Raw genomic sequence first — 27,331 nt, forward strand, 5'->3', positions numbered from 1 at the left:
GGGGGGGGACGTTTCCCATCCCAAAATGCTGCTGCGGAGCCCTGCAGGCACACGGACTCACGGCCCCACAGCAGGAACTGCAGCAGGGCTGCCAGATTCGCATTTGGAGCAGTTTTGGGGGGGGAAATAATAGATAAAAATAACCCCAAAAGGTTGCACACAACATTGTATCAAAACAGGAAAGGAAAACATACTGAAGTCTGATCTGCGGTAGAACAGGGCTGCTCCCTGCTCCCGTGGGTCCTTTCAGCTGAATCAGGGTTTCCTTTTTTTTTTTTTAGCTTATGGGTACGGGATACACACCAACATCCACACCAGTCTCTGCAAACACCCTTCAGTCGTTCGTTTCGGGGTCTGTCTGAGCCATGTAAGCATCCAGCTCGGCGTCGAGGTGTCCTTTTGTTTTCGACATGTAAGCATCTAACTGGTTGTCCAGCTGCTCCTTGGTCAGCGCAGGCCGTGCCGCTCCTCTGCCTCGTCCTCTGCCTCTGCCACGGCCACCAAAGCCACCTCTTCCCCGGCCCGCCATGCCACGGCCTTGCAGAGACAACACGAGGGTTACAGGCTGTAGCTTAGGGCAGGGCAGAGCTGCTCCTGCTGCCCCAAATCCCACCCCCAGCCGGGGCTGTGCCGTGCCGGCCCCGCTCCCCCCCTTGCTTTGCTTTCAGCCCTGTGGGGTTTGGACCCCGCTGTGCCCCCAGCTCTGCTTTGTGCTCCATCCGCACTCAGCAGCTCACAGAAATGGACCACAACGATCATTTGGTCTCAGCCCTCTGCTATGTGCAGCATCTCAGGGTCTGGGACACAATTTGCACGTTGCTGGGAGCAGTTTGTGCCTTTAGGAGGCATTACATGCAAACTTGTGCAGAGAAGCACTTCCTATTGAGCAGCCACCCCAGGAGACCAGGCTGAGCAGAATCACTGCCCGACAGTTGACACAGGCTGTGCATTATTTTTTAAGTGCGGGAACACAGCACAACGTTCCTCAACAGGCTGAGCTCCTTCCCTGCACTGATTCACACACAGAAACACCTGCAGGAGGGGACAGAGCTGTGCCAGAGCCCAGAACCCCACGGGCAACAGCAGAACAGGGATCCGGGTTGGGCACGAGGCCTGGCAAAGCATTTTGGGGCGAGCAGCTGTGACTGAGGGCTGTGCTGTACATCAGGATAGAGGAGCTCAGGCCTCGAGCAGCCCTGCAGAGAAGGACCTGGGGGAACTGAGGGGTGGAAAGCTGAACGTGAGGCAGCAGGGTGTGATTACAGCTGGGAAAGCAAATGGGATCCTGGGCTCCAGCAGCAGAGGGGTGGCAGCAGGGACAGGGAGGGGATTGTCCTTCTCTGCTCTGCTCTTGTGAGGCCCCATCTGCAGCACTGCGTCCAGGGCTGGGGGTCCCAGGACAAAAAAGACAGGGAGCTGTTGGAGAGGGTCCAGAGGAGCCACAGAGACGAGCAGGGCTGCAGCACCTCCCTGCAAAGACAGGCTGAGGGAGCTGGGCTTGTTCAGCATGGAGAAGAGAAGCTGCGGGGTGAATCAGTGCAGCCTGCAGTACTAAAGGGAGCCCAAAAACAGGAGGGGAGTCAGCTCTTGGGAAGGGGAGATGAGAGCAGGACGAGGGAAATGGCTGGAATTGAGGGAGGGTGGATTTCAGCTGGGTGTCAGGGGGAAGTTGTTTGCTGTGAGAGCGGTGAGGTGCTGGAACAGCTGCCCAGAGAGGCTGTGGATGCCCCGTCCATCCCTGGAGGTGTTGGAGGCCAGGTTGGATGGGGCCCTGGGCAGCCTGGGCTGCTGTGAAATGTGGAGGTTGGTGGCTTTGTGGGGTCGGAGCTCCGTGATCCTCGAGGTCCCTTCCGACCCAAACTGTTCTGTGATTCTGTGAAATGGGTTTGGGGCTGCCAAGTCACACAGTGTGAAATAAAGGGAACTGAAGCTTGTTCAGAGCTGCTCAGACTGACCTCTGCCGCCGAGTCCTCCACGCCCCATGGCTCCACGCCCCATGGCTCCTCTGCCCGGCCCCCCGCGGCCCCGCAGCCCTCCTCTTCTCAGCCCCATCCTTGGGGCCATTCCTCGGCCTCCCCGCAGCAGGCCCTGACCTGCAACAGAGCAACGGAGCGTCACAGAACCCATCGCTTCTCAGAGCCAAGCAGTCAAAAAGACCGCCTTACAATCTGCCACAGCAGCAGCAGCCCACAGCACTGAACTGACCTCGCAGTGGGAGCCCTCCTCTCAGCAGAGCTCTGCCTCCCCGGCCCCCACGCATGGCTCCTCGTGGCAAACCTCTCTGCCCCATGGCCAGTCCTCTTCCCCCCATGGCTCCGCGGGCGATGGGGCCTGCAGGGCGGCCCAGCCGTGCCTGGATGTTGCTTTTACCGAGGCGTTGCTTCAAGCTCTTCTGGAATAGATCGTTAAACAACAGGAAAGTCATGCAGCAATCTGAGGACGGCAGCACAGAAAGCAAAGCAATTGCTTGTTGTCAAGAAAAGGTTGGCTTTTTACTCTTAAAGCAGAGGGCCGCCAGCTCTCTGCAGTGTGTTCTCAAGCTTGAAATACAAGGCAATCAAATGCACAGCTGCATTCCTCCTTATCAGAGATTAAGCCCTGAGCACTTAAGTATTCCAGCTACGTGGTGAAGCAGCACAACTGAGAACTTCCCAGTGCTCTCCGTGTATAAGACAACGTACAGAAGTACACTGAACTTCTGCAGTCCAGTTGTGCAGTGCTGCAGTTGAAACACACTGCGTGGCTGCACTGTGCTGCCCTGCAGCTCCAATTCTTGCTCTACACAAACATTTTAAGCCAATCTTTCCAACTTTTTCATTTAAATGCAAACTTTAAAGCTTGAAACAGCCTGAAAATGAGCAGACCGTGCCAAAACAAGCCTGCTGCCCCTTCCCTATAGCTGTGGGGGAGCAGAGAGTTAAAAGCTAGAGGATTTGTTTAGATCTTCTGCTCTGCAGAGCGCGTTACTGCAACAAACACACCACAACCTGCAGCATTCCCCACTGAGATGAGGAATAAAGACACTTGCACAAGGAAAACAGAATGCTAGTCCTTAAACCCAGGCCTGCAGCCCAGCATTTGCAAGCCTCCAAGTATCAGTTTGGTTCATCTGGTCCTTGCAGCCAGCTGCTACCACGAGGGGGTGGAGGTGGGGATGGGAGCAGCCAGCCTCAGTGGGCTCTAAGGGCTGGAAACAACCTGCAGCAAGTGTTGCTGCAGCTACATTGAGAGATGAAGCACTCAGCAGATCCAGAAACCCAGAATGAGAACATTTCTCTGAAAAAATAGAGAGGAGATATGAACAGCCAGCAAGAAAAAAAAAAAAAAACACTCTCAGTAACATTAACCAGTAAGTTACTCAGCATGACTTATCCAAAGTGATAAATGCCACTTCCTGCAAGTCCCTTCATCAGTGCTCATCTTTAATTGTTGGGAATGTTTCTGCATATCCACCACACCCCAAAAAGCCATCAGCTTTTTCCCCCTCACCTGCTTCAGCTTCAGAGCAGCCTGCACAGAAGGTCTGTTCTCCATCTGCTGGGCCAATCTTCTGTTTCTGGCACTGGCCAGCTGCTGCTGCTGCTGCATGGTAGCCCGAATATTCACTGGCATCGGCTGTTTGTTCTTCAGCATGTTAGTGAAGCTTCAAGGTCGAATAAAATGGGTGTTTAAATTAAGCTTTATTACATACATTTATTGGCATTTCATGGTTCTCAAGATTGGATCTCCAGATCCCGTGAACCTTTATGTAAAGAGCGGTACTTAGGTCACGGCATGTCATTACATATTCCTTGCTTTCCACAAGTGTGCAAGAACTGGAAACTCAGGAATGATGTTGTATATTAATTCAGGAGTGATCAAAGCTTTAGGTTACTGATTTTAGAAATGGAAGAAGGAATGGAAACAAGCGAGAAGCAGAGATGTTGATGACAGGTGGAAGAGGACGTCGCAGAGAAGCGGGGCGAAATCTGGCTGCAAAAGTTACTTCAGCCCTCGAAGAGCTGAGAAATCCGACTACAGCTCCACGTCATCACACAGGCTCAGAGAAAACTCTGCCCTGGGAATGGATTTCTGCACCCCTACCCCACCACAGCACTGCTGCCACCACCTGAGCATGCTCACTTGGTTCTGTCTGGTGCATTCTATCTTTAAGAGCCACGTTGGAGCAGAACACACAGCAAGATGGTGAGCATCGTTACCAGCAACCCATCAGCTGCCTGTTGTGTCCCAGGGAAACACCTACAGGTGAGGAATTTGGACTGACCAGAAGCAACAAGGCCAGCAGCCTTCCCAGCACTGCACCTCAACACTTGCCTCCTCTGGAAGAAGCTCCAGCCATGGGCTCAGGTCAGCTCGTGCCAGAGCAGGAACTGCACAAAACAGCTCTATTCTACCAACATCGTTAAACCAATTAGCAAGAAAGCAAAACGTAACCACAGCACTGCTGTTAGTTTGCACTGCAGAACTGCAAAAGCTCGATGGCATGGGGAAAAAAACAAAACAAAACAGGAGAATACTCAACAGAAAGGCAAAGAAATCAGCACTGAGAAAAGAGAGATGGAGATGAAGCAAAGCGTTTGCCTCTTACAAGGCCCAAAACGTTGTTACAGGGCCTTTGGGCTGGTGTAGCAGCCTGCTGCATGCCTCTTACAGGCCAGACCACATGCACGTGTGTCAGCCTAGGACAAAGCAGCAAGCCTGCTGCAGCTTTGGTAACACGTTACCATACTGCAGCATCAACTAGATAAATGTAAAAACATGTGGAAGAAAAAGGGAGGGCGTGGGGTTTCTCTCTTTTGGTACAACACATCCCGCCACATTTACGTGTTGAATGGCTTAATTTTAATTGCTATGGACAAATTGCTCGGAAACAATTGCCCTTTTAACCTTCTGTACCACATTTGTTGCAGACAGAGGTGCAATGCCATCTGCTCGTTTTAGTGAGGTTAAAAGAGGGCAGAAACCACGTTGGCTTTTTGGACACCGGACAGTGATAATTAAATACAAATTTTCTTATGAGCTGAAGCTGCTGTTGGCTTCCTCACCGCTCGTTCAGAGACATCTTGGTGGTGCTCTTTAGCACAACCTTCGGTGCTGACTGTGCAGCCATCTTCAGGTCAACAGAATCTGCAAAACACAAGAGCCAGGGTTAGCAAACAGCACTCAGATACTGCATTTATTCAACTGAACTCTCACAGACCTCAATCCCAGCTGCTTTGGTGAGGAAATCAATAACCAGGCAGGTAATTGCTAACACATGAGCACATTTTTCTACCCTGTTGCCATAGAATCACAGAATCAAGGCTCAGGTTGGAAAAGACCTTCAAGATCATCAAGTCCAGAAATACCATAATTTGCTAACGAAGCCAGTTGTAACTCATTAAGCTGCCTTCTGTTTAGAAAGCTGAAATTCTGCCTTAGGCAGGAGCAGTGCAAGAACACGGGCATCAAAATGGCACCCAACCATTCAGCGCTGCACCTCACGACTCCACCACAGCTCCAAAGCTGTCGGCTTCAATAAGAAGGAAATCCAAACTGCCTTTAAACAGGCGCAGGTCCTGCGCTCTGCAATCAGACTCGAAGATCACTGAACAAAAAGTCACAATATCAAGGTGTTCAGATCCCATCGTTCTGTGCTGGGGGGCTGGACGTGCAGTTTGGATGCTCTGATAGTAGCAGAGCTGTGGGCTCTCATCCACACAGGCCTGCACTGCTTTCATAAAATCATCCCATGGTTCGAGTTGGAAGGGACCTTTAAGATCATTTAGTTCCAACCCCCTGCTGTAGGCAGGGATACTTCCCAACAAAGCAGGTTGCTCACAGCCCCATCAGCCTTCAGTGCTTCCAGGTAGGAGGCATCCACAGCCTCACTGGGCAAACTGTTCAAAAATGGACAACAAACAAGCTGAAAACAAAATTCCTTTTAGAAATCATTCTGGTTTTCTAAATATTCCATTCATCTGATGCTGTCTTTTTGTTCAAATTCAAAACTAAAAGAACTCATCATTGGAAAGTAGAAAGATATGAACTTTTGTAAAACTGTTAAATATATAATAAAGACTTAACATTTTTTAACGCTCTGAAAAATCGAGCAAAACAACTCTCTGGTAATATATGCATAATTTTGGAAACAGCCTTTACTTCTACCTAAGGACTCTAAGAGAAGACCAAATAAAAATATAGACAGATATATACGTAATTAGAAATATATTAATTAAGGTACGATTATTTCAAATGTGTTTTTTTTTTCTTTTTTCTCAGGTACATAAAACACTGTGAAGTTCGTAGGGATTCCAGTTCATGTTCACTGTAACAGAATTAAAGAATCACAGAACTGCAGGGATTTGTGGTGCTGACAGTACAAAGCTCACACCCATCATCACAGACCCATTTCTCCTTTTCTGCTCTTACCATCAAACCTAACGCTCAACTAACAGCCCAGAACGGCTCACCTCCACCATACAGGAAACAAAGCCTTCAGCTGACTGCATTTCACAGAACGGTTTGGGTCGAAAGGAACATCGAGGATCATCAAACTCCAACCCCACACCGCACGCAAAGCCACCAACCTCCACATTTCACAGCAGCCCAGGCTGCCCAGGGCCCCATCCAACCTGGCCTCCAACACCTCCAGGGATGGATGCCCATCCACAGCCTCTCTGGGCAGCTGTTCCAGCACCTCACCGCTCTCACAGCAAACAACTTCCCCCTGACACCCAGCTGAAATCCGCCCTGCCTCAATTCCAGCCATTTCCCTCGTCCTGCTCTCATCTCCCCTTCCCAAGAGCTGACTCCCCTCCTGTTTTTGGGCTCCCTTTAGTACTGCAGGCTGCAATGATTCACCCCGCAGCTTCTCTTCTCCATGCTGAACAAGCCCAGCTCCCTCAGCCTGTCTTTGCAGGGAGGTGCTGCAGCCCTGCTCATCTCTGTGGCTCCTCTGGACCCTCTCCAACAGCTCCCTGTCTTTTTTGTACTGGGGGCTCCAGCCCTGGACGCAGTGCTGCAGATGGGGCCTCACAGGAGCAGAGCAGAGAGGGACAATTGCCTCCCTGTCCCTGCTGCCACCCCTCTGCTGCTGGAGCCCAGGATCCCATTTGCTTTCCCAGCTGTAATCACACCCTGCTGCCTCAGCTGTTCAACTTTCCACCCCTCAGTTCCCCCAGGTCCTTGTCTGCAGGGCTGCTCAAGGCCTGAGCTCCTCTATCCTGATGTACAGCACAGCCCTCAGTCACAGCTGCTCGCCCCAAAATGCTTTGCCAGGCTCCCCTGGTCCCCCTCCAACAGCTCTGTACCAAGGTTTCTCAAACCACTTTTACCAAACCCCAAACCTTCCTGAAAGCAGGGAACGCTCGGCTGTTCCCTGAGTGGTGAGACGGGCTGAAGCCACGAACCCAAAACCACACAGCAGGATGTCTGCCCAAGGACCAGCAGGAAACCGACCCAAAACCCACCGCACATCCCAATTTCTCGATTAAATACCGCAAACCACCAGCCCACGAGCACAGCACCGTGCCGAGGCCAGGCCCAACCGATCCCAAAGAGCTGAGAGCCGTGAAGCAGCATCCAAACGACACATCCCCCACCCCTCCCCTCCTCCCCCTCAGGACCTGAAGCGGCCCTGCGGCCTCCTCACAGCGCGGCCCCCCCACAAAAACGCCCCCGGCCCCCCCTCAGCTTCCAACCCGGCTTCTCACCGAAGCAGACGGTCGCCAGTTCTCCGGTGGGGCTGCCTGCTGCCTGTTAGCGGCTGTGGGGCCGGGGCTGAGCTCCGCCGCCCGCTCCCGCCGCACTCGAGCTCCCGCAACAAAATGGCGGCGGCGGTGGCAGCGCCCGCCTTCTTCCCGCCGCCCAGAGCGCAGCCGGCCAAAATGGCGGCGCGCAGGCGCAGTGAGGGGCGAGCACCGCGCTGCCCGCTATTGGGCGGACGCGATAGCCGTCCTTCTCTGCCATTGGTCAATCAATGCGCGGTGGGCGGGACTTTGGTTAGGGTGGGCGGGGCTCCGGCCGCGGCCTAGCTGCGCACGTGCGTGGCGCCGTGCGGGACGCTGAGCTGCGCGGCGGGTCGGGGCAGCGCGGTGCGGTTGGGCCGAGACGCGTGGAACGTCTCACGGTGCCTCCATCCGCCTCCGCCGCCCGGTTGGGCCTGTGGGCGTTGCGAAGCTCCGAGGCAGGCCGCGGGCCTGGCAGATGATGGCGCTGGCGGCCCTGCGCTGCTCGGTGCGGGATCAGAACCGGTTCCTCCCGCCCCGCCCGGCGCCGTGCCGCGCCGTGTTTCCATGGGAACGACGCCCCGCAGCCCCCACACAGCCCAACCCCCACGCGGGGCCGGGGTCACCTCCCCAGTGGTGCTGAGCCCCAGCACTGTGGGTCCGTGGGTGAGCCCAGAGCCGGCATCCCCCGTTTCCCCGGGGATGAAGGAGCTGACACGACGCTGCTGGTGGGATCGATGCCTTTATTGCTTAGCCAGGTCCCTGCGGGACCCCCGGGTGCACGAGGAGCAAAGGGTGGGCAGGGGGGGCGTGGGGGGAGGGGGGGGTTCTGCTTTTGGGGGTGCCGTGGTTGGGTGCTGTGGGGCTGGAGCCCGGCTCAGGCGTTCTCCCAGAAGAAAGTGTTGCAGGCCACGGTGAGGGCAGCCACCAGAACCACGTACTCCTGGAAGTCCACCTCCCCGTCGCCGTTCTCGTCCAGATCCTGCATGATCTTCTCCACAGCCCCCGTGTCCTTCTGGGTCTGGGGAGGGGGACAGGGGTGAGCCCTGGGGGCTGGCAGCCCGCTGGGACGCCCCGTGTTTCCCCCAGCACGGTTCCTACCTCCAGGAAGCAGCCCAGCTCGCTCTGCAGCAGCTCCTTCAGCTCCTTCTTGCTCAGCTTGTACTTATCCCCCTCTTTGCCCGAGTAGTGGTGGAAGACGTTGATGAGGGTCTCCATGGCTCCTTCCAGCTGCGATGCCATGGCTCCGGCTGCGGGAGGCACCCGCTGTGTTACAGGGCCAACCCTGCAGTTCTCCCCCCAGCCCCATCCTGCAAGCACTGCCCGCCCCGCACCCCCCAACCAGATGCCACGCAGAACGCCATCGGCGAGGCTGTGGGGTGCCCCGCATCCCCCCTCCCCCCTTTTTAATGGGGTGCTGCTGCTGCGAACCCCCTCGCTGGTGTCAAACCACGGTGGGTTCCCGTGGTCCATCCGTCACCCGGCGCTCACCTGAGCTCCCCGCCGTGCCAAGTGCTGGGCTGGGCTGCCCAGGGATGTTAAATAAGCTCCAGGCCCCCTCCCTCCGGGAGGATCCGATACCAGGGCTGGACAGCCGGGCTGGCACCGCTGGGACGCCCCGCGCTGCCTTCGCTGGGGTTGGGATGTGAGGACACCCCTCTGGCCCCGCTGCTCACCCCACACCTGGAGGAGCACTTCCAGCCCTTGCAGTGCTTATGGGGCGCTTTGGGGTGCTCTGTGTCTCCCTTGTAACCTCACACATCCTTTTTTTGCCACCTCTGCGGCCCCGTGGGATGAGCAGCAGTGGGATGCTGGGGACGGGGTGGGCCGGCTCTGGGTCAGACCGTGACCCCGAATGTGACCCATTGGGCATCCCCCATCTGTCAGCACTGTGCTGCGGGATGGATCCGGCCCCATCCCTCCTTGGTGGCTGATGTGTGCGGGTATCCGGTGTCCTCGGTGCCGGCGGGGGGAACTGGCGGGGGCTATCGGGTGACGCAGCGCGGTCCCCCCGCTCCCTGCTCACAGAAAGGCCCTTGTCCCATTAAAAAAGCCCCACAATCCCTGCCCAAGGGTTGCCTCAGCAACGGTACGGCTAAAGAAACCAGATTCCTGGCCTTGCTGATAATCCTGGCTCTCGTTACCACCCAGCATCCGCGCCACCCGGCCGTGCCCGCTGCTCCTCCCCATCCCTGGGTGTCCTCCCCCCTTCCCCAGAGTGGTGTTGAGCCCCCAAAGCGGGGCAGCCACTGATGCAGGGGGCTGCTGGATGCTGGGCTGCGGTGTTTTCACAAGAGCTGGGTGGTGCCGGACTCTTTATCCCAGATTCCAACCCTAATTTGGGGCTAATTATATCCTGCTCCCTCCGTTTCCACTTTCCGCACTTCCTGTCTCTGTGGTTGAGAAATGCTGCAGTGTGGGGACCCCCAAAGCCAACATCCCCCCAGCCGTACCGCCCTGATCCCGTGGGGGTCCTGAGCCTGTCCTGGGGATGCAGAGCTGGGGGGTGGGAGGTTTGGATTTGGGGTGAATTGCAGGATTCTGGGAGCTCTGCTGCTGTCCTGCAGCTGGAACAGCTGGGGTGGCTACAGAGGGGGTCTGGATGGAGGTGAGGAACCCAGATTGAACTGTGTGGATGCAGAGGTCTGGATGGAGAGGGTGGTCTGGGGGGAAAGCACCGGCACTGCGTCACTCCAGGACACGTTCCCTTTTTCCATTAGGACCCAGCAGCCAGCACGGGGCAGGAACAGAGCCCAGGGCATTGGGGGAAGGCTGTGCGCAGCCCAACGTGGGGAGCAGACCCCAGTGTCACTCACGTGGCAGGTCGGTGTGGGGGGGTTGGCGGTGGTGGCACCTCCGTCCCCGTCTCAGCAGTGGGCAGAATGCGGCCGCCCCTTCCGGGACTGCCTGGCCCTGGCCCTGCATCGCCTGCACAGCTGCTGCAGGATTTCCCCGGGTGTAAAAATAACCCCCATCCCTGCAGCTCTTTGGCACGGGTGGGTGATGGGAGCCAGGTGGTGGCCGTACAGCTCCCATCACTGCGCCGAGCTCAGTTGGGCTCTGCCCCACTTTTCTCAAACCCCAAACCTTCCAGAGAGCAGGGAATGCTCGGCTGTTCCCTGAGCGGTGGGATGGGCTGGAGCCACGACCCTAAATCACATCGGAAGGGGGTCTGTCCAAGGAATGGGACCGCAGCGGTGCCACCCGGCCTGTCCTCACTGGCAGCTCCCCAGAACATCTCTTACCAAACTGGGAGCAGCCAGGGACGTGCCAGGAGGTTTACACACAGCCTGGAACAGGTTTCAGCCTCTGCGACTCCCGTGCTCCACTTTGACCCAGCTAAACCAGTTGCTCCAGTTGCTGGTGCCGTGGCTGGGCTTGATCTTGTCTCTCCGATCCATCGCCGGAGCTTGGAAGAGGCTTTTCCATCCCTGGAGTCTGGGAGAGGAGAAGCTGCTGGGTGTGTGCTGTGCCGTGGTTGGGGACGTGGCGGTGGCACGTGGTCTGGTGGCCTTGTTCCATCACCTCAGTGGATGGGGTGGGCGATGAGTTTGGGACGGTGTCACAGCCCGCAGTGACCCTCCCTGGCGGAGCAGGACAGGCTGGGACAGCACCAGGGTGTGGTGGTGGGCACCGACCCTACATCCGACCCCAAGCTTTCACCCCAGGACCTGCAGTCCCTGCGATGCTCACTCGTCCTGATAGCATTGGGGACCCTGAGGCCACCACTCCCCACATGTCCCCTCCCGGGGCCATGCAGCGTCCGCTCCCTCCTCACCCCATCCTGGCACCCCGAATTCCAGGGGTGACGAGTCACAGCCCGCCTGGCTTTGGGGCGCTGACTCACCCCCAATTTGTCCCCGTCCCTTCCGAGCCTGACTCACCCCAGCGGTTTCCCATCTCGGTCCCCTGACGTGGGGCTCAGCGGAAGGGCTGTCCCCGTCCCCCCGTCACCCCGGGATGGGGACGGACCGGATGGAGCGCAGGAAGGCAATTCCTGCCCCGTGAGCTGGTGTGACGGGTGTGAGGGTGGGGATGGGCTGCCCGCTGCTGGAGTCACCCTGTCCCCATGGATGGGTGGAAAGAGTGCGTCAGGGTTGGTGACACTGCCCTGCTCCAGGTCCCCAAAATGGGTGGCTGTGGGGTCCCCGAGGGACGTCCCTGCATCCATACACAGCAGTGGTGGGGCTGCTCGCCCTGTCCTTGTCACACTTGTTTTGGGGACACCCCAAAAACCTCTGCCCTGGTAGGGACCGAGGTGGTCAGCAGTTAAGGGGATGCTGCTGTGCTGCTGCTGGGGAGGGTCCCTGTGTCCCCTCCATCCCGTGCCACCAGTGCTATGCCATGGGGACGGCTCAGGGCGCCGTGGGAATGGCTGTGCCACAGCGGAGCCGTGCTGGGGCTGCCGTACACCGCGATTACAGAGGAGTGCTTGGGCAGTTCCAACCTCCTAATTAATTTGGATTAATTAATTTTCACAAAGCCCACTATTAATAGGAGTGATGTCAGCCGGCGGTGAGTCACAACTCTCACTTGGAGAAGGGTGATCCCAGCCCCGGCTCTGCAGCCGGGATGAACCGCGGTGTTATGGGATCAATGGGACAAAGGGGGACAGCGTTCCCATCCCATATGTGTCCCCATTTCCATAAGAGCAAAGCAGAGCCTGGGAAGCACTGGGGGAAGGGGTGGGAGGGGGCACACACCTTGCACCCTACAATGATCTGGGTGGCTCAGTGCAGTGAGTGTGCCCTGGGACCCCATGGTTCACCCATAAGCCATCCCATGTCCCCAGTGCCCGGTGCTGGCTGTGCACGGAGAGCTGCTGCCGTGTGGGGAGGGGACGGGAAGCTGCTGCTGGGCGGTGTCTGCAACGGGAAACCCAACGGGAAGCCCTGCACGGGGTTGAGGGACCACGCACTGCAATCCACCACTATAAGACCCCGCAGGGGGCTGCAGCTGACTGGGGTAAGTGGGATCACCGCCCCATCCCCACCCTCCAGCAGTGGCCATGGGGCCCCTTGGTGCCACCGTCCCCTTCCGGGTGTCAGCTGCTGCCCTTCCCCGTGGCACATGATGGCTGTGGGGGGGTCTTCATCCCCTCGGTGTGGAAGGGCAGCCCCCACTTCTGCAGGGCTGAGGCCACTCAAACTCGCTGCACCCTATGCTGGGAATGGTGGGGGTCCCCACGTCCCATTGGGCATCACCTCCCCCTCCCAGGACATTTCTCTCCCCATAGCCCCCATGGCTGCAGCTGAGCTGACCCCAGTGGAGATGGCCATCGAGACCGTCGTCACCGTGTTTGTCTCCCACACGAAGAAGGAGGGTCGGATGGGGACAATGACAGCCACCGCCTTCCAGGAGCTGCTACGGCTGCAGCTGCCCAATGTGATGAAGGTGAAGATGGGCTGCGGAGGGCTGGGGGTGGCGGTGGGGGTCCAGGTCTCTGTGGGGCACTCTGAGCTGTGGGGCTGTTCCCTGTGTCTGGGGATCTGTGAGAGTGGAAAAGCAAAAGTGAAAGCGTCTGGGAAGGGCTGAGGTGTTGCAGGTGGGGGGGGCCGTGTGCTTCTGTGCTGGGGGGGCTGACAGCATCCATCTGTCCATCCGCCCCTCCTCTTTCCTCAGTCTGGGCTGTGGTGCTGCCCCTTGTGTGGTCTCTACTTGGGGACAGAGGTGTTCCCTGGTGGTGATGGCCATCTGTCCCCATGCCCTCCCTTTAGAATGTCCCCTCTCTGGAGGAGCAGATGCGGATGCTGGATGTGAGCACCAACCAGGAGCTGACGTTTGAAGAGTTCTGGCAGCTGATGGGAGAGTTGGTCCGGGCCCTGTGGAGGGAGAGGGAGGGGAGGAAGAAGTGATGGGGATGGGGGGGACGCTCATGAAGCAAAATAAAGAAGTTTTCATGGGCCTGGACATCGCTGCTATTCTTTGTGGAGCCCCCCGATGCAAGCAGCCCTGTGGTCCCACACCACAGAACCACAGAAACACTCAGGTTGGAAGAGACCTCCAAGATCATCCGATCCAACTGCCAACCTATCACTGCCATGCCCACCAGCCGTGTCCCTCAGTGCCACATCCACACATTTCTTGAGCAGATCCTGCCATCTCCAAACTGCCTTTGTGCTGATTTGGATTGCAGGGTCCCACCTGCATCCCATGGACACAACAACGGGGTCACACAGAGCAGCAGGATGCACCCATGGCACTGCAGGGCTCAGCAGTGATGCTGTGGGTGGCAGCCACCTCCAGGCCACCTCTGCGGGGTCACCTGGGGATGGGACCCAGTGCATGGTGCATGCTACCTGGTGCATGGTGCATGGTACCCAGTGCTCAATGCATGGTATTTGGTGCATGGTGCATGGTACCTGGTGCTCAAAGCATGCTACCTGGTGCATGGTGCATGGTACCCAATGCTCAATGCATGGTACCTGTTGCCCATACCATATTACCTGGTGCATGGTGCCCAAAGTATGGTACCCAGTGCATGGTGCAAGGTACCTGGTGCTCAGTGCATGGCACCCAGTGCATGGTGTATGGTACCTGGTGCCCATAGCATGGTGCCCAGTGCATGGTGCATGCTACCCAGTGCATGCTGCATGGTACCTGGTGCCCATAGCATGGTGCATACTACCCAGTGCATGCTGCATGGTACCCAATATTCAATGCATGGTACCTGGTGCCCATAGCATGCTACCTGGTGCATGGTGCCTGGTACCTGGTGCCCAAAGCATGGTACCCGGTGCATGGTGTCTGCTACCTGGTTCCCGTTCCCACGCGGTGCTGCATGGCCGTGCCGGATGGGGAGCGCTCGGTGTGGCCGCGCAGGAGGCGTTTCCCAGCCCCACGCTGGCTGGAGGCCAGGCTCCCAAATGAGCCTCCTTGCACCACACCGTGCCGGGAGCTCCCACTCACACCTCCCCAGTATAAAACCCTGCAACAGCGCAGCGCGCGCACAGCCGGGACAGCCCTCGCAGCAGGTAAGTGGCCCGGCCCAAGCTGGGGGGGGGTTCCCCATGCCCAGGGGTCCACCACCACCACCCCCCCTCCCACGCTCGGCTCTGCCACGACTTGCAGGGACGCTCCCACCCCTGGGACGTGTTTCGGCAGCTCGGCGCATCCCAGGGCGTCTTCCTCGTCCCGACTCCGAAGGAGGGGAACGCTCCCCCAAAGCCAACGCTGATCGCGGCTCTCTCCTCCCCAACAGCACCCCAAGACCCCCCCGAGCAGAGGGACTGAAGACCCCACAGGAGGAGCAGCATGGGCCAGTGCAACTGCCGCAAGAAGCGCAAGGTCTGCGGGCGACGTCGGCACTGGGAGGGCTGGGAGCTGTGGGGTGTAGTGGGGGGACAATCTTGTCCCCATCCCTCGGAGCTCGGGGTGCTCTGAGCTGTGCAACCCCCCGGGATGAGTTTGGATTTGGGGTCTCCCCCCGGGATGAGTTTGGATTTGGAGATATTTCTTGGATTTGGGCAGACGGTGCTGGGAAAGTTTGGGGGTTTGGAGCTCCGTGCAGCCTCTCCGAGGATGGCAGAGTGCCCCCCTGTGCCCCTCGGACATGAGCGTGTGCCCACCTGCACCCCTGGGGGGGCACTGGGTGCTCTGCACCTGTGGAGGCCTTGGTGGGGGGTGGGGGCTCCCAAGATGACTGGTTTCTCCCTAATGGCCCCATCGCCTGATGTGGTTTCGGGGTGTTTCGAAGGGAAACCACAGCACCCCGTGAATCACCCTCGTTTCCCTTCCAATGCAGCTCCTGCTAATTAGCAGAGGGGTCGGGGAGTTGCCCCCCCGCCACTGGGATTAGGGTCTGCAGCCCTGTAGGGTGGGGATGGGTGGCCCCGTGATGGGCACTGACTCACAGCTCCACTGCCACTTGTGCAAAGAGAGGAAGAACCCGTCCTGCCCCACGCGGGGGTGTGCGCCTGGGGATGGGGCGGGGAGCGGTGGGGGGGACGGGGACACCGGGGGTCGTGCTGGGGTCCTGTGGGAGGGTGAAGGGTCACGGGAGCAGTGTGTGGGTATTTGGTCGTGCAGAGCGTGGTGGATGGGGTTCTGGATCTATATGGGGGGCCCTACGTCTGTAGGGGGGTCCCACATTTGGATGGAGGGATCATGCAGTGGGATGGGGGGGGTCCTGCATCTGTGCAGGGGGTCCTACAGTGATGTGAAGGGGCGTCGCAGCTGTATGAGGGTCTCAGATCTCTATAGAGAGGTCAGCACCTGGGGGCAGTACATGGGAGCCCACACCTGTGTGTGTAGGGGCTCACATCTGTATGGGGGCTCACATCTGTGTGGGGGCTCACATCTGTGTGGAGGGCCGCTGTATCCATAAGGAAGGCCCATTGCATCAGTGTAGGGCGGTGGCACAGAGCATTAACACGTCTGCCACATCCCTCCTGGGGTTTCCCCTCCCTCCTGGGGTCCCCTCACTCCCTCACACCCCCCTCCCCATCCCCACCCTGCAGGACAGCCAGGAGCTCACCGATGTGGAGCGCGCCATCGAGACCGTCATCAACCAGTTCCACTGCTACGCTGTGAAAGGGCAGAAGGAGTACCTGACCCCCAACGAGATGCGGGAGCTGGTGGTGCAGAAGCTGCCCCATTTGGGGAAGGTGGGGGCACAGCTCGGGGATGGAGGGGGACTGGGGACCCCACCTCTTTGTCATCGCTCTGATGGTTTTTCTGCCTCTCCGCAGTGCGTTGGACCCCTGGATGAGAAGATCGAGTGCATGGGAGACCCTGATGAGGCCAAACTGGAGTTCGGGGAGTACTGGGACATGATGGGGGATGCAGCCAAGGGCTGTCGGAGGAAGTAGGGCCGGGGGGGGGTGGGAAGGCGCCGCTTCGGCCCCGCGCCACGAGGAGCTCCTCGGCCCCGCAGCGCCGCAGCGAGAGGGACTTTGCTCCTTTCCCCCAAACCCCTCCGATGTGGGGCTCCGGATCAGCACCGATGGCACCGTCAGTGGTTTGGGGGTGTTTTCTGCCCCCCCCCCCTCCATCCTGGTGACCGCAGTCCCTGCACGGGTGTGGGGTCCCCGTGCCCCCTCTGATGGCTGCGCTCGGGGTGGGCCGGTGGCGGGATGTCAGCTGCTTGCGGCACGTGCAACCGTTTTTGTATAAATTAATAAAGGAAAAATGGAACAAAACAACAGCTGGAATGGGACGGCCTTGCTCTGTCATGGGAAAAAGGGAGAGGGAGGGACGGGGCTGCGCTGCTGGGCTGCGCGTCCCACTGCAGAGCACGAGGGTGCGAGGTGCAACGGGGGGTGTGCACGTGCATGGGGTGCTGCCCGTGTGTGTGTGCAATGCTGCTGGTGTGCATGGCTCTGCAGGTGTGCACAGGGCTGCATGGGGTGAGCGTGCACGGGACGCTGCACGGTGCTGCGGTGCGCGGTGCCCACGTCTGTGGTTCCCACAGTGGGGACCCCATGGGAACAGCAGCACCTGAGCTGTTCGTGTGTGGCTCTATGGTGCTCATGTGCTGGGCTGGGGAGCTCTGGTGTTTCTGGGGTTGGGAAGGTGTGGGGTCAGTGGACAGGAGCTGGGATTTCTGTGTGAAATGCCATCTGGGATGGGGCGGCGGTTCCCACTGAGCTCTGTGTCCTGGAGGAGGCTGTGGATGGGGGTGGGATGGGGATGGGATGAGGATGGGATAAGAATGGAATGGGGATGGGTTGGGATGGGATGGAGTTGGGATAGGGAAGAGGATGGAGTTGAGATGGGGTTGGGAAGGGGATGAGGATGGAGTGGGATAGGGTTGGGATGGAGATGGGATGGGGACCCGATGAGTGCCACCTCCACACCTGCACTGGTGTGCACTTTGTGCTCTGGGGAGAATAAAAATAAGGATGAAAAACCCCAAAACCTGGAGAAAGGTGATGAAAGCGGGGCCAGACCGGGGCTCCTCCCGACACCGCCACCACGACTCGGCCGCGGCCGCCCTCTGTCTCCTCTCACCTTGGGGTGGATTTCACAACACGAATGACTATTTATTGTTCCTGCCTTGGAAATAAATACATGGAAATTAAGCCGAGAGGTGTGGTGTGCATTTAATTAGAGACAGGAAATGTGTCAAATGGTTGGGGTGATGGGAGGGGGAAAGGGGATAAGGGGCTGTGGGGTGCTCTGTGGTGGGAGGGGGACCCCGGAGTTGGGTTTGGTGACCCCACTGCTGTCATGCGCTGTTGGTGATCCTGTGGTTTGAACCATCTTGATAAGGATGTTTGGGGCAGGAGGAGCTCAGCCCCATGGCTGGGCAATGGGTGAGCCTAAGGAGCACTGCAGGGGCACACTGAGGTGGGGGTCCAGGGGAAGAGGAGCTCACAGGGACGAAAGCAGCGTCTGGGAACTGCCGTGTGATGGGCCCTGATCCTCCATGCACACACCCTGGATGCCTTGTAAAAATACGGGCTGCGTTGTGACATCGGCCCGGCACGGGGTAATGAGGGCTGTGATTCAGAGTGAGCTGTCTGCCCGCGGGGCCGGGGAGGGCTCCCACCCGACGGGATTGCAGCACCGGCACTGCGCTCCTCCTCAACCTGAGATCAGGCAGAGGGGAGCAGAGATGACACACAATGCTTTTCCGGGGCTGGTGCCCCAAAAGCAGAGGTCCCCATGGAGCAGAGGAAGAAGCGTGGGCGTCTGCTGCCCGGCGCCGTGACCTCCTCTTTGCATCCCAAAATATGCAGCTCCGGTGTCTCCGTATCTGATCTGCGCATTGGATCGCCGCGCCATCGCTGCGCCGACGCGGGGTGCAATTTGCTGGCCTGGTTAATTATGGCTGTGAGCTCCTGGCACAGCCCTGCAGCGCATCGCCGGTCCCCGTGTGTCTGCGGAGGGCTGCGCACCCTTCACCATGAGCACTTTGGGTTCAGAGAGTCCCAACCCAACCAGATCGTTTCCAAAGTCCCTCGGGCTGAGTGGAGATGGAATGACCCCAATGGATGGGTTATGTGTTCGTGTCCCACTGCCACACTCGGTGCACAATGCTGTGTGTTCACCCATCTGCACCCTACTGGTGATACACAGCGGCGATGTGCAGTGGGTTATGTGAGAAAAAGAGGAAAAATGGGGGCAGAGGAAAAGAAAGAAGGAAGGGATGGGGGAGGAAGGTCAGAATCTCTGCCCCTTGGTGCCGGTTCTGGGTTGGTGACACCCAGCCAAGGGGTGCAAACTCAAGTATTGAGTCACGGTCCATTCTATCTGTGGCACAAAGAGGGCATTCCGTACCCGCACATGGGGTGGGAGTAGGTGCGATTCAGCATCTGTGCACACATGGAAGGGGAAGGGCAGCACGGATCCTTCCTCCATTGGGCCGGGCCGTACCCCATCGCTGCCACGTTGGCCCTTTGTGTCAGCGTCTCGCAGCAGAGGGGAACTCCGCACAGGGACAGCAGTGCCGTCCACCCCCCATGCATCCTGCACCCTCTTGGCAAGCACTTTTGGTTCCCTAATTCCAGCTGCGAGCTCCGCACGTGGTTTCCGTTCCTTCTTTGCTGCTAAGCAGTGCCCCAATGGTGGAGACCCTGAAGCCCTTTGGGAGATTTTCTGCAGGACCGTCGGGAGAGCGGCTCTCCCCACGTTGGTACGGGGAAGGGGTGGGATGGGGACCCCGGGTTGGCCCCGTGGGGTGGGCTCAGCGGCCCCACTGCGGTGTGTTGCAATCGGGGCTGCTTCCAGGTGAGCTGGGAACGCCCTGGGACGTCAGGGAGGGGCGGGAGCCTCCTTAAAGCCCTCGGGCCCACGGGATGGGCGCGAGGTGAGGGCGAGCGGGCGGCACTGCTCCCACGGCTCCGCGGCCGACAGGAGGACAGACAGACACAGCGGGACGGGCGGACAGGTGAGGCGCTGCGCCCAGCGATGGGTGCTGCGGGGGGAACGCTCACCAGAACGTGTGGTTGCAGGTGGGGTGGAAATCCCCCCAACCCCTCCCCGAGCCCTTCGGCAGCTCCATGCATGCGGGGTCGGGCAGCGGATGGGGAGTTCAGCACAGGGGGTCTGTGGGGCTGTGGGATGGGGCCCTGGGAGGAGGAGAGGAGAGAGGAGAGAAGGGAATCATCATGGCGGCAGAAACAGGCAGGAGATCAGCGCTGTCTCACCCACCCATGTCCCAGTGCAGGAACAACATCCCCATGTCCCGGTGTGGGATGATATCCCCCCATCTCACCATGGAATGAGGTCCCTGTGCCCCACAATGGGATGATGTTCTGTGGCTCTGGGGGTGCACAGTGCTGTGAATCAGTGTTGGAGCAGAGCAGTGGGGCCCAGCGGGGTCTTTGGTTGGGACTGCTGCAGTTGTGGTGGTGTTTAACAGGATGAGCAGAGGACAGAGGTGAAGGTCAATGGGGGCTGCAGATCACAGAAGAACCTGCTGCCAGAACCAGGCCCTTCAATGGCCCCACAAACGGGTGGGGACAGCTCATGAGCACACTGAGACACGATGGGGAGCACCTCGTGCCCTGTGCCACCACCCCAACATGCTTCCAAACCCTGCATGGAGCCGAAATGGGGAAGATGGGTGCAAATGTGGGGTGAAATTGGAGCGCGATTTGAGCACTGGGATGGCAGCGATCCACCATGGGGTGGCTCCAACTGTGACCCACAAATCAGCACTGCAAAAAACAGCATAGCTCTGTGCCTTGCTCAGCCCCATCCCTGCTCAGGAAGGAGCCGGGACCGGACGGCGTCGTTTCCGTCCCTGCCTGTGTGCATCCTGCTGGGATGTGGCCACCGGACCCCGTGACAGCAGCAGCCCATTGGGCACATCCATAGGAAGGGGCTCCATGGGAAAGGAATCCCGGTGTGGGGTGGCCGCGGGGCACAGCGGACGGACAGGGTAGGACTGTAGGGTTGGGGAACCCGTGGCTCGTGTGGCCCAGACCTATTTTGGGTGACGCCTCAACCGAGAGCCCCGCCGGGGTGTTCCTGAGCCGTGAAGCAAGAGGAGGGCCGGCCGGTAATTCCTGCCACTCCCTGCCCCATTCCAACCTAATGAGCCCTGGGAACCGGGCGCCGCGGTCCGGGCACTGCGGTGCCATAATTACCCCCATCCCACGCGCCGGGGGCGGCCGCCCTGGGGGGCAGGTGGGGTGAGCAGTGCCATTTGGGGTGATACAGGGCACCGGGAGCTCAACTTTGGGATGGAAAATGCCTTTTTGGGGTAAAAAATGCTTTTTTGGGGTCACGTAGGGAGCCGGGCACCCACCTCTGTGCTTCCCTATGGGTTTCCCCAAGCAGAAGCCCCGCAACTGCCCCAGCCCTGACTCCCCTCCATCCTGCAGGTGAACTTGGGGCGATGGCGGAGGGCACGGAGCTGGAGTGGGCCGTCCAGGTGCTGGTGAACAACTTTGACAAATATTCGAGCCGCTGCTGCTGCCGGAAGCCGCGGCGCATCAGCAAGAAGGATTTCCGCAAGATGCTGAGCTGTGAGCTCAACCACATGCTGACGGTGAGGCTGGGGGGACACGGGGACGGCTTTGGGGTCCCCACACATCTCCCCCCCATGGGTTCCCGGTGCCAATATCTCACTCTGCCCCGCAGGACACCGGGAACAGGCGTGCGGCCGACAAGCTGATCTGCGACCTGGATGAGAACAAGGATGGGCGCATCAGCTTCGAGGAGTACTGGACCTTGATAGGTGGCATCGCCAGCCCCATCGCCCACATCATCCGCCAGCAGGAGCAGAGCGTCAAGCTCACCAAGTAGCTGGGCTGGGCCCAACCCCCCCCAGACCCCGAGCTCAACTCCCGCTGCTCCACGGCCCCTCTGCTTTGTGCCCCTCCTGCCCGGGGCACGCAGACCCAAACATCGGAGCAGAGTGGCACGAGGTCACCACGGGAGACTCCTCCTGCCCCATCCCTGCCCTCATCCCCCCCCAGAGCTGGGCTGGAAGCGCTGGGAAAGGCTTCCCCCTCACATAGGACACAAATGCTGTCCGTTCTCAGCCCACCCCAACCAGCATCCCCTGTGCCCTCAGAGCACCCTCTCCTCCTCAAAGTGTTGGAGTCTCCATGGGGTACCCCCCAACCCCCCCCCGTCCCCTCCGGGGCTGGTGAAGGTCTGCCCTGCCCACCCCTGGGGCTGGGAGCTCCCGGCTGTGGCCGCGAGTTATTTATTGCAGCAATAAAATTTGGAGGAGCAGCGGGGTCACGGCGAGGATGGTGAATGCGATGGGGATGGGAGCATCGCGGGGGGGAGGGGTCTTCCCTGTCCCCTAATGACGCTCAGCGTGTCACCACAAGATGTCACCACTGCCCGTGTCCGTGGGGCGCAGCCACGATGCGCCCCGGTATGGAGTCCCCATACGGGTCCCAAAGTGACCCATCCCGCAGCCCCACCTCTGCGTACCCCAATGGGACCCCCGGGCTCCAGCGAGCACAGAGGTGTCCCCTGAGTTCCCACAGGGACATCCCGTGCCTCCCCACATCCCCCAGCACAAAGGGGTGGCAGCACTTCGCACTGGGGGAGCTCCCACCCATCCCGAATTCCGCCCGCTCCGCACCACCGCCACGCAGCCTCCCGCTTTGCGCCGGGGATCCCGGTGGGTTTTGCGGGAGGAGGGGCGAGGGGGGGATCCGTGGGAGCCGCCTGCGCTGAGTCAGTGCGCAGGAATCCCGTCGGGGCGCGGCGGGGCCGTGACTCACCGCGCTGCTCCGGGCCGGGCGCAGCGCAGCCGCTGTGCGGGATCGGGAACTGCGGCCGCCGGGTGCGGGGAAACCCACGCCTCCTTCCCGCTGCAGAGGGGCTACGGAATGCTCATCCCACCGGGTCCGGTGAGGGGACAGTGCCTCCCGTCCCCGTGTCCATGCGGAGGTCAGCTGTGCGCATCCCTTGGGAAGGAGGGGGTCGGTAAAGTTGCGCACCCCCCGCCCATCCCCATGGAGGTCCACAGCCTACGGTCCCTGCGAGCAGCTCAGCAGTGCTGCACAGTGAGATGCTAGTGGGTGGAGGGGAGGGGAGAAAAAGACCCTGCCTCTCCTTGGGGGCCCGGGGGGGGGGTATCCATCCTCCTGTGTCTGCTCATAGCGTATCTGGGGTCTGTGGGACCCCCCCAGCCCCAGGGATAAACACTGCCGTAAACACAGCTCCAAAAAACTGTGAGACTCCAAGAAGAGCTCCAAATGTGTGCTCCCCATGTACACCCGACCCTGCAGGAGTGGGGAACACCACCAGAGCTCCCCCATCCCTGCACCCAGACACAGCAAAGGCTCTGCGCATAGGCCACCACCACTGTCACCCTCACCAGCACTTGTCACTTGAGGGTGACAAGCACCAGCAGCCCATAGGTGAGCAAAGGGACAACAGGGCTGCCCCCCCAACCAGCGTGTTTCCCCACTCCCAGCACAGCTCTGGGGCTGGGAGTGGGCTCACACCCCTGCAAAGTGCTCCCCATGTGCCTAAAGCACACGTTCCCATCAATACCCACCTGTGCTGTGCATCTCACTCTGCCTCAGCTCACACTGCAATGACTGCTGCCACTGTCACCCATCCCTGGGCACTGGTTGGTGCTGGGGACACTGGAACCACTACCAGCACATTGAGTATGGTGGCTGAGCTCGGGACAGGGGCTGCTGCCTGATTTCTGCCCCATCCCCACGCTCACCCCCAGCCCTCTCCCCCTCTTCCATTAATGGCATCATGCAGCTCAGTGAGCAAAAATGGGGCGCGGGCGAAACCTAGGGCTGGGAACAGCCGGGGGCAAGGGGCTGCACCCCCCCGACTGCCCTATAAACACCAGCACACAGTGACAGTGGCACCGACACCCTGGCTCCTGCTGTCCCTGCTCAGCATAGACCCCGGTGAGTCCCTTTTTGCCCTCAATTTACTCCACAGCTGCAATTTGGGGAGCAGATTCCGCACCCCAAAAGGCACGCATCCATCCAGGTGGGTCTCCCATGGTCACCCTGCTGTGTCCCCACGCAGGCGATGATGGCGTGTCCCTTGGAGCAGGCGTTGGCTGTGATGGTCTCCACCTTCCACAAATACTCGGGAAAGGAAGGGGACAAGTTCAAGCTGAGCAAAGCAGAGCTGAAGGAGCTGCTCACCAGGGAGCTGCCCGCTTTCGGCACTGTAAGTGCACGTAGGGACAGGTCACAGCCACAGCCTGGGGGGAGCAAAGCAGTCCTGGGGCTGTGCATGGGGTAGGAGGGGGGGGGCTGCGTGCTGCCCCATAGCCCACCAGAGGATGGACCCCATGCCTGGGGCTGGAGCAGACACAGACCTGTGGGGTATTGAGATGACACCGGCAGAGCGATGCTCCCATTTCAGTGCTTCTCTCTCCCCACATTTTTTTTTCCTTCTGCCTATGGTTTGATTGCAGAGGGGGGGTAGAGTGGGGAAAACTTATGAATGAAGTGTCTGTGCAGCCCCAGCGCCTGCAGAGCTCCTAAATGCCACCTCCCTTGGGGGATGGCAGCTGGAAGAAAAAAAAGAAAAAAAACCCTCCTCTCACTATAAGAACGGAGGGAGCTGGGGGCTTCCATCCATCTCCCACACCCCAAACCTGCTGCCCCCACAGAAGCAGATGGATGAGGGGGAGTTCCGGCGCCTGATGAACGACCTGGACCACGACAAGGACAGCGAGGTGGACTTCAAGGAGTACGCCTGCTTCCTGGCCTGCGTGGCCATGGGGTACAACGAGTTCTTCCGTGATGCCCAACGGCCCCGCAAGAAGTGAATCCCACGCAGCACTGCGCAATAAAGTCCTCCCAGAGCCTCACGTGTGACTCACGCCTCCGTCTGTCTGTCTCTCTCTCTCTGGGATTTTCCACTCTGCAGCCCCCGGAGGCACTTTTGGAAAAGGCTCAGATCTGTCCCTGGGTGTAACGCTGAGATATCCGCTCTCTTCTCCCCTCCCCCCCCCCAAATGTCACTGCTGTCCTAAGGAAGGGTTTGGGGCACAATGAGCTCGGAACACTGAGCCCCCCCCATCTCAGCATGGGAGTGGGGAACCAGGCAGGAACGAGCAATTTGTGCAAGGAACACAGCCAAACCCACACACTGTGCTCTCATGGGGGGTAGGAAACATTGCTGGGTGCCCAGAGGGACCCTCAGCCCCTGGAGCTGAGGATGGGCCCATCCTGGGGGGCAGGAGATGACCCCAACCCCATCTTGCTGGGGGCAGCTCCCAGTATGCACAGTGCAGAGCAGAGCTGGGCTGCTCTTCCCCCCACCCCCCAGCACAGCTAGTCAGGGTTGGTTCATAGGGAGAACTGTAGCTGCTCCCATCTGGCCCCAAACCTACAAAACACAACTCTGTCACGGGGCAGAGCACCCCTAGCACAGCCCTCAGTAAGACCCTGAACATCATCATGTCCCCAAATCCTCATAGAGACCCCACATCCCATCATGTCCCCAGATCCTCATGGAGACCTCACATCCCATCATATCTCCAACCCCCCATGGAGACCCCAAATCCCCTCTTGCCCCCAAGCTTTGACAGAGACCCCACATCTCATCACATCCCCAAAGCCTTCTGGAGACCCCCCCCCTTCCACAACTTCTCCCCACATCACTCCAAACCCTCCCCCATCCTCACCAGCAACTCTAAGCTTTGCCTTGCTCTATCCCATAAGCTTTAATAAGGAGCCCCAGGTGCTTCTGACCCCTCCCAGTAATTAACACCAGGTTGCACCTGCTCCCTAACGAGCTCCAAGCCTGGGGGGTCTCTTTTGCCCAAAGACATTTTGCTTTGTTCATTCCCACCCAGGACACTTGTTGTGGTGTTGGTGGGGTTTGGTGTCCCTGGTCCCCATCCCACAGCAGCTCCGTGGTCCTCACGCTCCTGGCCACGTGCGGGGCCACGCGGGCACCAAAATAGAGCCACGTTACACAACGGGGCGTTGGGAAACAGAAATGGCTCGCAGGTGGTTTGAGTTAAAAACAGAAAAAATAAAGGAAATCTCCAACCCCCAGCTTGGACCGATGCCGCTGGGGCTCGTGCCTCCTCTGACACCCTGACAGGCACTGCCAAATGCTTCGTCCCCCCATCAGTCCATGCCCTTCATCCAACCCCCCCCCAGGGGCACTTTCTCCCTTTTTGGACCCAACCCATCCCTGTGCTGAGATGGGAGGAGGCTCTGGGGGGGAAGTTGGAGCTGCCCGTGGGGGTTCCTCTCCATCTCCATCAGCCAATGCCTGGCCAACGCAGTGTTGGTTCCTCCTCATCCGTCCGGGGGGGCTTAAGGGGGGGTGGTGAGGCTATAAAGCAGCACATCCCAGTGCTTTGCCCTCACCCACCCTGCCTGGATCGCTGTGCTCCAGCTCTTGGTGAGTCACTTTGCCCACAGTTCTCTGGCCACCCCCCAGATGCTGTTAACCCCCCCCCAACAAGCACCAGAGGCTGAGCTCCCCTCTGCCAGCTGCTGCCCATTCTCCCCCTCCTCCCCCCTCTTCTACAGCACTGCTTTTTTTGGGGTTGCTCACCCGGCCCCGCTGCTTGGGGGAATGGGGGGACGTGGTGATGCACGGGTGTGACAGTGCACCGGGATCTGCCCTCAGCTGCCATCAGTGCCCCCAGACCCCCGGTGTCCCCATGTCGTGCCCCCTGGAGCAGGCGCTGGCCGTGATGGTCTCCACCTTCCACAAATACTCGGGGAAGGAGGGGGACAAGTTCAAGCTGAGCAAAGCGGAGCTGAAGGAGCTGCTCACCAGGGAGCTGCCCAGCTTCATCAGCGTGAGTGGGGTGTGGGGATGGGGCTGGGGGTCTCGTGGAGACCCTCGGTGCCAACTCTCCATCCCCATGCTCAGAAACGCACGGATGAAGCCGGATTCCAGAAGCTGATGAACAACCTGGACAGCAACAGGGACAGCGAGGTGGACTTCCATGAGTACGCCACGTTCCTGGCCTGCGTGGCTGTGATGTGCAACGACTTCTTCCAGGAGTACCCCGATAAAATGCCGCGCAAGAAGTGAGCAGGGGGGGTCAGCTGGGCTGCGTCACCCCCCGCTGCAATCTGAATGCTCTTCCAATAAAGATTGCTCCAAAGCCAGTCCTCTGTGTGAGCTGCAAGCGGGGTTCTTGTATGGGGTCAGTGTGCTATCATGCATGGGAAGTCTCCATTTCCCCTCCACGTGCGCTTGGCAGGTGCTGAAAGGTGACACAGAACAAAAAGGGTGGATTTGGGGTCTGGACTTTAGGGTCTGGACTTAAGGGTCTGGACTTTGGGGTTGGACTTTTGGGTTTGGAGTTTTGGGTCTGTAGTTTAGGGTCTGGACTTCTGGGTCTGGACTTGGGGCTGCGTGTGTGCCCATTCCCATGCACAGGAGCCACCCGCAGGCTTGTCCTCATGAGTCAGCGCTGCTGGCAGCACCCTGCCCCGCTTCTCCTGATCCGGAGCTCTCAGGGATCAACGGTTCCGATGGCACCACGATAACGGGGACGGTGAGCAACTTCCAGCCCTGGTGACGAAGCAATCACTGACCCCACAGCCGGGACTGCAGCTCCACCTTGGTGATGCCAAAGGGACCCGGTGGGATGTGCTCAGTGTGGGGGGCTGGGGGCTGTCCCCCCGTCCCCCTCCCACTGCTCCATGGGGCACCCAGGACCCATCCCCTATCCCAGTGAACCCCAGGGAGCGGCGTTTCGGTTGTATTCACACCCGGGGTGGGGTTATGGCGTGCAGAGGAGT

At 59.3% G+C, this 27,331-nt stretch overlaps 7 protein-coding genes across 16 annotated transcripts; 5 read left to right on the top strand and 2 right to left on the bottom strand.

Moving 5' to 3' along the window:
* Positions 1–186: 186 nt before the first annotated feature.
* CHTOP (chromatin target of PRMT1) lies at positions 187–7,898 on the bottom strand. Of its 2 annotated transcripts, none has more exons than XM_031609680.2 (6): positions 7,695–7,898; positions 5,046–5,127; positions 3,490–3,643; positions 2,206–2,389; positions 1,956–2,093; positions 187–537 (listed from the first exon to the last, which is right to left on the bottom strand). In XM_031609680.2, exons 2-6 carry the CDS (start codon positions 5,108–5,110, stop codon positions 335–337), a joined length of 744 nt encoding a protein of 247 aa, XP_031465540.1. In that variant the 5' UTR covers positions 5,111–5,127; positions 7,695–7,898; the 3' UTR covers positions 187–334. The 2 variants fall into 2 exon arrangements, with proteins under 2 accessions (XP_031465540.1, XP_031465539.1); XM_031609679.2 differs by having other exon boundaries at positions 2,206–2,392.
* A 529-nt stretch (positions 7,899–8,427) lies between these two features.
* S100A1 (S100 calcium binding protein A1) lies at positions 8,428–10,745 on the bottom strand. Its single transcript, XM_031609683.2, has 3 exons — positions 10,526–10,745; positions 8,811–8,959; positions 8,428–8,730 (listed from the first exon to the last, which is right to left on the bottom strand). The coding sequence occupies exons 1-3, from the start codon at positions 10,743–10,745 to the stop codon at positions 8,587–8,589; spliced, it is 513 nt and encodes a 170-aa protein (XP_031465543.2). The 3' UTR covers positions 8,428–8,586.
* Positions 10,746–12,481: 1,736 nt separating this feature from the next.
* On the top strand, positions 12,482–13,619 carry S100A13 (S100 calcium binding protein A13). 2 transcript variants are annotated; one of them, XM_031609681.2, is made up of 3 exons: positions 12,482–12,674; positions 12,927–13,103; positions 13,427–13,619. In XM_031609681.2, exons 1-3 carry the CDS (start codon positions 12,492–12,494, stop codon positions 13,562–13,564), a joined length of 498 nt encoding a protein of 165 aa, XP_031465541.2. In that variant the 5' UTR covers positions 12,482–12,491; the 3' UTR covers positions 13,565–13,619. The 2 variants fall into 2 exon arrangements, with proteins under 2 accessions (XP_031465541.2, XP_031465542.2); XM_031609682.2 differs by having other exon boundaries at positions 12,499–12,674; positions 12,946–13,103.
* A 148-nt stretch (positions 13,620–13,767) lies between these two features.
* On the top strand, positions 13,768–17,075 carry LOC116239566 (protein S100-A14). Its single transcript, XM_031609684.2, has 3 exons — positions 13,768–14,996; positions 16,169–16,315; positions 16,400–17,075. Exons 1-3 carry the CDS (start codon positions 14,964–14,966, stop codon positions 16,517–16,519), a joined length of 300 nt encoding a protein of 99 aa, XP_031465544.1. The 5' UTR covers positions 13,768–14,963; the 3' UTR covers positions 16,520–17,075.
* Positions 17,076–19,109: 2,034 nt separating this feature from the next.
* S100A16 (S100 calcium binding protein A16) lies at positions 19,110–21,841 on the top strand. 6 transcript variants are annotated; one of them, XM_031609699.2, is made up of 4 exons: positions 19,110–19,287; positions 19,383–19,542; positions 20,984–21,150; positions 21,243–21,838. In XM_031609699.2, the coding sequence occupies exons 3-4, from the start codon at positions 20,998–21,000 to the stop codon at positions 21,405–21,407; spliced, it is 318 nt and encodes a 105-aa protein (XP_031465559.1). In that variant the 5' UTR covers positions 19,110–19,287; positions 19,383–19,542; positions 20,984–20,997; the 3' UTR covers positions 21,408–21,838. The 6 variants fall into 6 exon arrangements, with proteins under 6 accessions (XP_031465559.1, XP_089983048.1, XP_031465558.1 ...); XM_090126923.1 differs by having other exon boundaries at positions 19,215–19,283; XM_090126922.1 differs by lacking the exon at positions 19,383–19,542 and having other exon boundaries at positions 19,124–19,283; positions 21,243–21,841.
* A 109-nt stretch (positions 21,842–21,950) lies between these two features.
* Positions 21,951–25,185, top strand: LOC116239572 (protein S100-A4-like). 2 transcript variants are annotated; one of them, XM_090126928.1, is made up of 3 exons: positions 21,951–23,500; positions 23,625–23,771; positions 24,220–25,185. In XM_090126928.1, the coding sequence occupies exons 2-3, from the start codon at positions 23,628–23,630 to the stop codon at positions 24,376–24,378; spliced, it is 303 nt and encodes a 100-aa protein (XP_089983054.1). In that variant the 5' UTR covers positions 21,951–23,500; positions 23,625–23,627; the 3' UTR covers positions 24,379–25,185. The 2 variants fall into 2 exon arrangements, with proteins under 2 accessions (XP_089983054.1, XP_089983055.1); XM_090126929.1 differs by having other exon boundaries at positions 21,951–22,242.
* A 650-nt stretch (positions 25,186–25,835) lies between these two features.
* Positions 25,836–26,692, top strand: LOC116239571 (protein S100-A4-like). Of its 2 annotated transcripts, none has more exons than XM_031609690.2 (3): positions 25,836–25,970; positions 26,202–26,376; positions 26,451–26,692. In XM_031609690.2, the coding sequence occupies exons 2-3, from the start codon at positions 26,236–26,238 to the stop codon at positions 26,613–26,615; spliced, it is 306 nt and encodes a 101-aa protein (XP_031465550.1). In that variant the 5' UTR covers positions 25,836–25,970; positions 26,202–26,235; the 3' UTR covers positions 26,616–26,692. The 2 variants fall into 2 exon arrangements, with proteins under 2 accessions (XP_031465550.1, XP_089983053.1); XM_090126927.1 differs by having other exon boundaries at positions 25,945–25,970; positions 26,102–26,376.
* The last annotated feature ends 639 nt before the right edge of the window (positions 26,693–27,331 follow it).

Source organism: Phasianus colchicus, chromosome 30, assembly GCF_987193195.1.
Source record: "Phasianus colchicus chromosome 30, bPhaCol1.hap1.1, whole genome shotgun sequence".
Classification (NCBI taxonomy): Eukaryota; Metazoa; Chordata; class Aves; order Galliformes; family Phasianidae; genus Phasianus; species Phasianus colchicus.